At 42.6% G+C, this 11,311-nt stretch overlaps 1 protein-coding gene across 1 annotated transcript; it reads left to right on the top strand.

The window, feature by feature from the left end:
- Positions 1-528: 528 nt before the first annotated feature.
- LOC309555885 (protein QNR-71-like) lies at positions 529-10,796 on the top strand (the record flags this gene model as incomplete). Its single annotated transcript, XM_082258057.1, has 11 exons — positions 529-608; positions 2,599-2,745; positions 6,248-6,391; positions 6,473-6,631; positions 7,062-7,220; positions 7,936-8,298; positions 8,464-8,622; positions 8,707-8,806; positions 9,154-9,359; positions 10,047-10,134; positions 10,646-10,796. The coding sequence occupies exons 1-11, from the start codon at positions 536-538 to the stop codon at positions 10,794-10,796; spliced, it is 1,749 nt and encodes a 582-aa protein (XP_082114183.1). The 5' UTR covers positions 529-535.
- Positions 10,797-11,311: the final 515 nt, after the last annotated feature.

The raw sequence follows: 11,311 nt of genomic DNA on the forward strand, positions 1-11,311 counted from the left end.
GCCCTGCTGATTGAAAATAATAAGCTGGCATGGCACCAAAACCTCCCAAAAATCAGACAGTACACACATGTTTAATGCAATGCAACTTGATGTATTGCCATGCACTGCAGTGTGCTGCAACACATGTGCACTGCCTTAGTGTTTTGGGGTGCTATTTAAAATTAATTGCACACATCAAGAAATGTGGACAGGGACAAGTCAAGCAAATTGGACAGCTGGATCTGAAATTGAAGCTATTTTGGGTGTAATGTGTTCATAATTAACAATGGTAGCGATCACACATCTGATATTTGAGAAATGTAGTTAAAATCTAAGATTCATGATAAGTGACCCATAAACACATGAGCACTGGGGCAGAGCCCGGGACACAGAATCAGGCATCTTCCATCACATGATGGGCCTGAAGGCTTTTCATACACAGCAGGAGGGAACATTAGAATCCTGACTGCTATTACTCTCAGCTGTGGCTAGTAAAGGCCAGTTTAAATACCACTGTGCTGGAAGGAGAGAAAACAATTCACTTTTCTTTTTTGCAATGCAGGCTGCAGTGGTGAGGGGTTGTTTGGTGTTCAGTGCCTGGCTGATTGCTGCTGCCCAGGCAGGAACACGTGAGTTTGTGTTTGAAGTGCTGATTTTGTTATTAATGGGCTATGCTTATTGTTAAAGGGTCTCTCTTTTGAATTGTATGTTCTTTTATAAAATTACATCTTTACAGCTACTTGAAGAAAATAGAAATGTAGTATATATTGTGGTTCCTGAAGTCCTAAAATGTAATATGTGACTAATACAGCAGTCCTTCTCAAGCAGAGTTCCTTTCACTCTGTCTCCGAACCCTACTGCCTGATGGTACCCGTTTAATTCGGACTTCCAGTTCCACTTGCATATGCCCAATCCTCTTCAAGCTGTTCGTAAGGGAGACCATTTTTACCACTAGCCACCAATGTGAGGCAGACCAAAGTCTGACTTTCTGTGTTTCTCAGTTGTCTAACACTGACTATAGACATTGCTCTGAAAGAGGTTACAACACCTATATAGTGTAATGGTGGCCATGTACTTTGTTAGTTCTGCACCAATGGATGGCGCTAGAAACTGTATATTTCGTTTGAGATTGCGTGGTGGAAACAGGCAATTGCTAATTCTCCATAAAGGCAAACCTTTTTGACTTTTTTTTTTTTTTTTTTTTTTTTTTTTCCTTCTGTCTGGTAGCGTTTTTATAGCAAGTAACATGCATCAGGGGTGTAACTACAGGTGATGCAATTGCAACTGGGCTCCGGGGGGCTGTGCGGCTCCCCTGTACACCTGGATAGGAGGAGGGGTGGGGGCAGCATGTAGAGAAATCATGGTCCTCCTGTAGCTGCAGGAGGAAAATGGAGATTGTTTCCTCTGTATTCCAGGATCAGTGGGAAGAGCCCCTGGCTTGAAGGGCCCCGACCAGGGGTTCGGGGGGCCCTTCATGGTTTTTTTGCACCAGGGCACTGAAGGTTCTAGTTACGCCTCAGACATGCATATTTGTTGTAGGCTTTCTAATTGATCTGCCAATTCCTTTGCTATGATAAACTTAGCAGGACTTTTCACCTCACTTTCCCCTGCACAACTATGGTAAATACTGAAAATGGGGGAGATTTTCTAAAATTGGCTACCATGCACCAATCCGCTTCTACCCTCAGCTTGTTCACTTAAGCTTTTAAGCTTGGGCAATAAAACCTGGAAGCTGATTGGTTCCTATGCTGAAGCTGATTGGTTCCTATGCTGAAGTGAGCCTGATTTTACACTCAGCTTTAGTAAATGGGCCCCATAGTGTCTGGTAGCAGTGCTCTAAAAGTGTAGGGAAATGTGTTGCTGGCCAGGCAGGATCCTTTCAGTAGAACTCCACAAGCTTTTTTAACTTGTCAATTTTAAGGCCTGACTTTTGGGTTGACTACTACTTCCCACTTTCCTAGTGGCAACAAAATTGGCAGCAGTGAAATTCTATTTGCACTCTAAAGTTGCTATATTCTGCTTGCAATAGTGTGCTGTATAGTTGTCAATGGAACCTTGATTCACCTTGTAATATTTTAGGGTTTAGGGTTTTCTGTGGTCTAATGTAAAATACCATATGTTTGACTGATTATTTAAGATTTTGCGAGATTTTTAATAATGCAGTTTAAGCAAGGGTCCCAGTCCAAAAAAACTTCAAAATGCAAGCTGACATAAATTTTTACAACCTAAATATTAGTGTTTTCACTAAGTGTCTTATTTGACTCTTTTGGAATCCTGGGAGTTTAATGACAGCGTTGTGTAGCTAATTTTAAAATTTTGGTTAGAAGTGGGCTGTTCCTCTATAAACTGTAATTTTAGTGGTTCTCCAGGTCCAACTTACTGTCCTAATAGTCTGATTCCAAGAGGTGTGATGGTGACTCTCAATTTTCCTACACTGGTCAGTTTCCATGTGTTTTTATGGTTCATCTATAGCTCTTGTGGCAAATGCTGTATCTTGTAAGACTCAACTTGTATGAGTTGACCAATTATGAATTTGCACATATAATTTGGTAATACATGTCCGCATCAACTTTTGACGTGGTTTGGTATATCGTGAGATAAAAGTGTGTATCTCTATAGGTTTCCAAGATGTGTCCGAGTTTGGTAGGAGGACTGGCATTGAAAATCCCCTCGTACGTGGTTGGTTCTCGGCCAGCAGCTCTTGGGATGACCAGCTTTATCCTGCCTGGAAATCTGGTGATTCTAGATGGGAAAACTGTTGGAGAGGTAATATCTAAGCTGCCACCACACAATATTTTCTTTACACCATTTTTACAAGCTTTCAGGTACAAAATGCAACATTTCAAAATGGGTATGATGAGTTTATCCAAATGCAAAAGTCTTCCAATGTGATCACTTGTTAATGACTACTGTCAAAGGCTTTTTTTTTTTTTTTTTTTTTTTTTTGTCTGAGACAGGCAAAAACAAGCCAGCCATTCTCAAACTTTTTTGCTTTTATGTATGCTATAAATTGCCAGAAGCCCAATCAGTCTATGGTGTCGTTTTTGTCTTTAAAAGTACTAGAACTGTACTCTGGCCTCTAATAAAAAGGGTTGTTCAGCGTAAATGGAAGCAAACTGATTTAGGAATTAAAGGAACATCTGAGTCCGTTATAGTTCAAACTGTAGCTACAGCAAATTCCCCTTTATGCTTCTGTTCTGCTAAACAGATGGATGTCCCACTTTGGAGGGCATTCTTCAAACCATTAAAACCCAACAGTTCATAGATTGATCCAACTGGCAGCTAGATCTAAGCGTATTCATATGCAGACGATTAAGGAACAGGAGGAGGCTCTGAGACTGCTTCATTTGGAACAAAAAACGAACCCCCCCTCAGGGACCTTAGGCACAAAATAGATGCAGCACGGCTGGCCCTCAATCTTTTCCCTCACTACCAAGGCGGAAAAATTATATTCGCTGGTCTCGCCATCGATTCTATATGTTGGGAGATAAACCCTCCTCTGTCACTGAACCCCCCCCCCCCATATAACCCCGCACTTCCCCGTCTACATCTCCACACAGGTAAACTATCCCAGAACCCAGACCTGATCGTAAGTGAATTTTATGCATTTTACTCTAAACTTTGTGTCCCCGGACCCACTAATTACTTCCAAGGTCGAGATTTTTCTTAGTGATGTCCCCCCCTCTCTCAACTCCATAAGGATCATGCAGAGCTACTCGATGCACCGTTCACAGAAGAGGTATCCCTTGCCATAAAATCCCTGAACCCTTTCAAGGCTCCTGGCCCAGATGAGTTTACAGGTCATTATTATAAAAAAATATGCTGACTTGATTGCTCCTTCTTTAATGACTTGAGGGGGGGTTGTTGTTGCCAGGCGACAATGAAGCTTTTATTAATGTTATCCCCAAGCCGGGTAAGGACCATAGTGATTGTTCCAATTATCGCCCAATTTCCCTTATAAATGTGGACCTTAAATTGATGACCAAAATTTTGGCTAACAGACTGCATACCTTCCTGGCCCGGTATATTCACCCGGACCAGGTGGGCTTTGTAGCCAGACGACAGGCCCCTGACCAAACCTGACGCTTAATAGACATTATAGCTGCAGTTCACTCTGACTGGGATGGGGGCAGTCCTCGCCGGGGCATGTTATCACTGGACCTTTGTAAGGCCTTTGATTCGCTTTCATTGGACTATTGTTTTTCTTTCATTCATATTACAGAAACTTGGTTTTGGGTCGTACTTCCTGAGGGCCCTTTATTCAACACCTTCAGCTAGGGTGGTAGTTAGGGGCACAAATCATCCAGACTGGACATATGGCGGGGCACGAGACAGGGGTGTCCACTTTCCCCTCTGCTGTTTATTTGCCCTTGAGCCCCTAGCTATTAAACTTGGATTGCAATCATACGTGAAGGGCATACACTGTGGGGGGGGTTTGAACATAAATGTGCTATGTTTGCTGATGATATCCTATTGCGGTTATCCTCTCCTGCCACTTCTATACCGTGCCTTTTTATCGTACTCTACAACAATTTACCCTCATTTCGGGTCTTTCAGTGAACCATACCAAATTGGAAGCGCTTAATTTGAACTTGGAGGAGGCCACTCTAAGCCAATTGCGGAGTAACTTCCCCTTCAAATGGCAAAGTAAGACCCTTCCTTATTTGGGTATTAATTTTAACGCCCACTGTAGATACTCTGTGTCAGGCCAACTATTCCCCCCCCCCCCGTTCAAAATACTGCATCAGGATCTCCCAACGCTGGGAAAGAAATCCTCCTTCATGGTTTGGCAGACTGTACACGCTAAAAATGAATTTATTGACGAGATTGCTCTATTTCGGACTCTCCCGGTAATGGTCCGGATATCTGCTCTACAGGCTTTCCAAGCCACAATGTTACATTTTGTATGGGGATGCCGGAGACCAAGGGTCAACAGGGGCACGTTGTTTACACTCAGGAATAGGGGTGGCTTGGGGGGCGCCTGATCTGGTTAAATTTTTTATGCAGCACCATTGTCTCAATTGTTTCGATTTCATTCCTCCCACTGGTCTAGTTGGATGCATATAGAATCCGCCCACCACCCATCCAAGCCTATCAGCCACCGAATGTGGTTGAAAAAGAAAGACAGGCCTCCCATGTTATGTCCGACAATATCCTTTTCTTTGGGTCTCTGGGATAGGCTTCTGAAGACTCATGGATTCCGATACCCCTCTAGCCCCAATAGCGGGCAATCCTGCCTTCACCCCTGGTCTTCAACCTTTGCGTGGTGGACTAACAAGGGTCTTATCCACATTGCGGATTGTTGTAATCTAGGTATTCTACCGAGGGCTTATTTGCAGGAGAAACATCCACTGCCTAACTCGGAATTTTACCGTTATGTACAGCTTACACACTACCTTTTGTTCTTCACAGTCCATTTCTGATCTCTCTACCTCCACTCCGATGGAATATTTGTGTCGGTCTTATGATAAGCACACTGGACGCATCTCAAATATACGGAATTCTTACCACCTCTTCCACTAAACTGACTTGTATGAAAAAATGGCAACAGGACCTTTGTTCCACTTATGACTTGGAGGATTGGTTCCAGATGGCCCAAAACGCCTCTAGGTCATATGTCAACACCTCATTAATTGAGGCTAACTTTAAGGTTCTAATACGCTGGTATATGGTGCCGACACATATAGCTGCGTATGCTCGGGGGGGCTCTGGCGACCTGTTTTCGTGGTTGTGGCCAGAGGGGCACGGTTCTACATATGTGGTGGACCTGCTTCAAGGTAAAGTTGGATCAGGGTGTATAACTTTATATACTCCCTACTCGGGAGTATTTTTCAGTGGCCCTGGTGGCATTGTCTGCACTCTTGCCCCCTGGGATGTTTGGGGGTGGGCGATGTCCATCCTTCCTGGGTGGCAGCCTTTGCGGGGCACACTAGATTTTCTGGTTGCTAGCTGGGAAGGGAACAGTTACTCTTTAGGTCGCTTGGCTCATGTACTATATTCCTGTTATGTTTGCCTCATGTGCATTCGCTGTTCCGCTGACCTTTTTGTTGCTTGTGTTCTTTATGATTTTTTTTTTTCTTCATTTGACTTGTTTGATTCTGCTGGTGATTGTTCCCTTGTTTGGAAAACTAAGAAATTGCTGCAGCAAAAACCCAACAGTTCTGGGAGATGAGTGTAGCTCCTTGCTGTAAGCCAGTAGGTGTAGATAATGTGTACATTGGCTACTGGAATCTGCCCTGTCCTAACACAGGATATCTTGACGTTTTAGGTGGCAAAGTAGTGGCACGGTTGACCAGCGACAGTCCTGCACTGATGGGGTCAAATGTTACCTTTTCTGTGACTCTACAGTTTCCCAGATGTCAGAAAGAGAATGAAGAAGGGGATATAGTCTATCAACAAGGATGTGCTAATGGTAACAAGTTGGGTTTCTTATCTATCAAGAGGTGGGGATGGCTGGCTTTCTCTAACCTTTCTCTAACCCTACTTATTTCAGCTTCCTTTAGTGATCAGTATGTGTATAACTGGACCAAATGGGTACTGTTCTGTAATGAAGGAAACTGCAGTTTTTCCAACCAGTTTCCAGATGGAAGACCATTTCCTCACCACCATGACTGGAGACGCCATAACTTCATCTACATCTTCCAAACACTGGGTTGGTATTGTCTCCTAGGTTATTTATGTAGATCTCATAGAAAATGGCTAGCTGAATTGCAGCTTTAAAGTTGAGGTATGGTTAGGAATTTTTGTGTGTTTCCCGATGAATCTGTGTGGAAAATCTGCCATACTGCGCAACCAGGAAGGGCGAGCTTTCTTGTTCTGCCTTTATTACTCTTCATCTGTAGTGACACTGATAAACTAGCTTGAAACCCCAGTCACTTTGCAGCTAGTTTGTATGGAGCTTTTTCTGGGTATCATGCAAGTAATATTTGGATATCCTCTTGTTTGTGCGACAAGGTTTCCAAGCATTTTCTTCCTATTCCTGTGTGTGTGTGTGTGTGTGTGTGTAACTAGATTGAATGCTGTTAATGTAATGGGTAATTTTGAGAGGGAGACTTGATTCTGAAGGCATTTTCTATATCCAGGCCAGTACTATCAGACAATGGGAAGATCGTCGGCTGTTGTGTCAATAAATACTACAAACATCACAGCTGGTGCTCAGATGATTGAGGTGACTGTTTTTAGGAGAGGCTATCGCAGGCATTACCCTGTTGCTAAAGCAAGTGGCCAGTACATTGTAACAGGTACGTTTTTGAAGATGCTGATAAACTTGTATGCATATTCTTGGTTCTGGTGGTTATTTGAAAAGTGTGTAGTTATAATAGCATGCTCTAAACTATCTGCATCCATATGATGGTGTATTGAATAAAAAAAATTTTACGCATTTCATCCTCTGAAAAAATCATTTTTACATATACTCCCAAAGGGTTAATAAAGGAATGCAGACACTGTCAATTTTCCTTATTAGAAATGTATAGGGTGAGGAGAATTACTCTGCATATAACTATAAAATAGATTTTTCATCAGAGCAGAAACTGGATAGAAATCCTTACATGGGGGTGGGATCCCCTCTGGGTGATCAATGTACAATCTGCAGTTATCTCCTATATACATCCCTTCAAAAGTGCAGCATTGTGATTTTTATCTTTATATGCCCACATCAGAGGGGATGGAGAGCTGCAGTTAGTGTGTGCAAGCTGATTGGTGGAAAATGACCCCCCCCCCCCCCAGCACAGGAAGGATACAGAACTGTGTGCTGAGCTCTCCTTCCTGTCACAAGTTTCTCTTGTCATTAAAAACCTGACGTGCTGATAAAAGAGGAACACTTAGGGCTTTGGATAAGTAAACCCTACAGATACTGTATGTGCTTTGTTCAGATTTCATGACTGGCATTTACAATCACTTGGATACTGTGTGCTTTATGTGTGTGTTTTTTTTTTTTTTTTTTTTCTCTTTTAGATCAAATTCCTTTCTATGTGACCATTTCACAGAAAAATGACAAGAATTCCTCTGATCACATCTATGTCCAAGATTCTCCAATTTCATTTGCTGTTAAAATCCATGATCCAAGCCACTACCTCAACACATCTATGCTGTCTTTCAACTGGACCTATGGTGATGGCAGTGGCTCCTTTGTTTCCAAGAACCCAGTCTCTACTCATACTTACACCTTGCTTGGAAACTTCAGTTTGAACCTAATCATCAAAGCTGCCATTCCAGGACCCTGTAAACCAGTTACACCCACTCCCCTTCCTACAACAAGGGCACCAACTACACAGCTGCCAACAACCACCATACCCTATACCACTACAAACACAACTGGTTAGTGGTGTGGGTGAAGGGGGGGGGGGAGGGAGGTCTTCATAACTGCTTTTTGAATGGTTTGGTTTGCCTAGATGGTGTGTTTTTTTTTTTTTTTTTTTTTTTTTTTTTTTTTTTTGGGGGGTTAAATGAAACCAGGATTACAATAACTGTTTTGTCCAAAAGGTAACACCACTGATGTGCCACCCTTCAAAACTGAGACCTTTCCACTAACTACAGAAGAACATAATACTACTACCCATACAACTATACCAACAACTACCACTGTTCCTGGGTGCTTCATCTACAGATATGGATACTACAACGCAAACATTACAATTGCAGGTAGGTTGAAATCATTCAGAACTTCATTGCTTAAATGGAATTTGGCAAACTTTTTTTTTTTTTTTTTTTTTCCCCACTATTTAGATGGCATCCTTGGTATGAATATTATTGAAATGAACACTATCCAAGTGTCCTCTCAGGCTGAAAATTCTGTAATTGATTTTGTGGTGTCCTGTGAAGGCAGGTAGGTTGTGTGTATGTATGTATGTATGTATGTATGTTTCAGGGGGTATACATTTCAAGGCCCTGGTCTATGATGGGTTGAGGCAGAATGGAGCCCTGGGCTGAACTGCAGTTTACAGAGTCATTCAATTGTGAGACACAAAGCTGTCCTTTTTTTTTTTTACTAGCATATTCCCTCACATCAGAGCTTTCCACATGTGAAGTGACCGTGCACAGTATTGACAATACAATTATCCTTTACCTCAGGAAAATTTAAGGTTCTAGTTTGGCCCCCTATACAGCTGCTCTGCCTAGATTCCTGTTCTTCCTTCTGGTATTCTCTTCTAATGATATGGTTTTGTCTCCCAGCATGCCTACAGATGCTTGCACAATTGTTTTGGATGCTTCTTGCATGATTCCTCAGAACATGGAATGTGATCAAATTCCAACTTCAGACCAGTGCCTCTTGACCCTACGAAGAGCATTTGCAGAGCCAGGATCCTACTGTGTCAATATTACCCTAAGTGATAATGCAAGTCTGGCTCTTGCCAGTACCCTGGTCTACATAGATGCAGGTAATTGTAACGTGTGGGTTGTTTAAGGGAGGGGCACCTTTTGACCTTGGCAACAAGTTTCTCTACACAGCAAAGCCCTGCAGACAGTACTGGAGAACACAGACTAGTGTTATGATGGACATTAAAGCTAGCTGGTGTCTAGTTGTATATTAAAGGCCCTCTTCCAAGGGACCGGTCTGAGTAGGCTTATCCAGTGTGCACGTGTTGGCTGGTACCTTTTACCAAGCAACGTTGCATGGACCATCATTGTGCAAAAATAACAGCTGCACAATTGACACACAGAATTTGTATCTGGTCTGCTATAATGCAGGTACACTAACAAATGGCAATGCATGTTGATGTAATGTTTAACATGTCCCAAAAACCTTTAAAATCAGCACTGCATGTCTTGGCTAGTGAACCAATAGTCTCTAGCGCAAAAAGACGAAGTGTTAAAATGCCTTCAGATTCAAATCTGCAACTTGACAGCCACAGTCAAGGATTGCTAAGGTGCATGCACATGATGCTTTCTAGCACCTTTTTCCCTAGACATGTGAAAGAAGATGCAGTGTTATCTGGGTTCTTATCTGTAGTCCTAACAGGACCAAGGCTAAAGCTCCATGGCAAGCACTACCTTGCATAACTCACTGGCAACCCCCACACACACTTGTGCCTTAAGGGATTAACCTAAAACTTTTTGTCCTCTAGGCTCTGGAATGAAGACAACCTCTGTAGTCCTGACTATATTTGGATTGGTGGTCCTTGTTGCAATAGTGGCTGGTGTTCTTCTGTACAGGTTAGTGCTACAGCTGTGTCTGTAGTTTTTAGTAGACATGATGGAAAGTTTACCTTGAGATGACACGGGGCCTAATTTCTGTGACTAAGTCAAAATGTGAGACCTAGCTGGTTTTTTAGAAATATGTTGGCTTTCACTTTCCCGTCATTAATGTACTAGATCTGCACTACATACTGGACTCTTGGCAAGCTTTCCATAATTGACCATGCATGTAGATCAGTCTGCCTATAGCCATTCTGTTTAAAATGACTGGCCACTGCCATCTCTGATTGCCTAGGCCCACTGCTCTGTTGCTGTATAATCCTGCACAGCTATCAAAGCTTGCTCAACCCTAACCAGAGGCATACACAATGTCTGCCTTGATGCAGATGCATAAACCTTAAGGTGCCAGTAAATCCCCCCCCCCCCCCCCCCTGGATAGACTGGTTTCATATTATGTAAGAAGAAAATTAAAATTGCATTGTCAATTGACGCTGTAAACCAATTAGAATTTTATTTTTTTCCCCTTTAGGAAATACAAGGAGTACAAGCCCATCAGGAATGCAACAGATGAAGGTGGCAGTCAGATCAGTGTATACTTCAGACAAGTCAAAGATTCCTTGTTTCATGGAAACGAAAATGAGCATGATCTACTGCTTAAAAACAAAGCTAGAATAATCTAGTAACTTACTGCAATGCCCTTGCACTGTAAAATGTTGGTACTGCCTATAATTTGTTAAAAGGAGTAATACAAAATAAAATGCTCCCTCCTTTAAAAAATGGTGTATCAGGTGTTCAAACTTTTTTTTTTTTTTTTTTTTTTTTGCAATGGACATGCACAAGTGAGACTGGTTAGGATTGGTGTAACTCATCACTGAGACTGCATAGAATTGAGGGGAATGGGAGAAACCATCCGGTGAACTTCTATGTACCTGCTTTTTATAGATCTGTACTAGAATGAGACCCCTTTTGTTTCATGCCGTTTGTTAACCACTTGCCAACCAGCTGCCACACTTGTACTGCAGCAGGTCGTCTCTATCCCGCGAACAACATGCGTACATCGTTTCATGGGATATCTAATGGAGGCTTGCACTGATTGGGCCCCCCCCCCATAGAAAGCATCCTCTAGGGACACCTTTAACCTTTTGGAAGGGATTAACACCGGGGGTGGGGGGGGGGGGGTTCGGCAGTGCCATCA

The sequence above is a fragment of the Pelophylax lessonae genome, assembly GCF_965119305.1.
Source record: "Pelophylax lessonae genome assembly, chromosome: 5".
In the NCBI taxonomy this organism is placed as follows: Eukaryota; Metazoa; Chordata; class Amphibia; order Anura; family Ranidae; genus Pelophylax; species Pelophylax lessonae.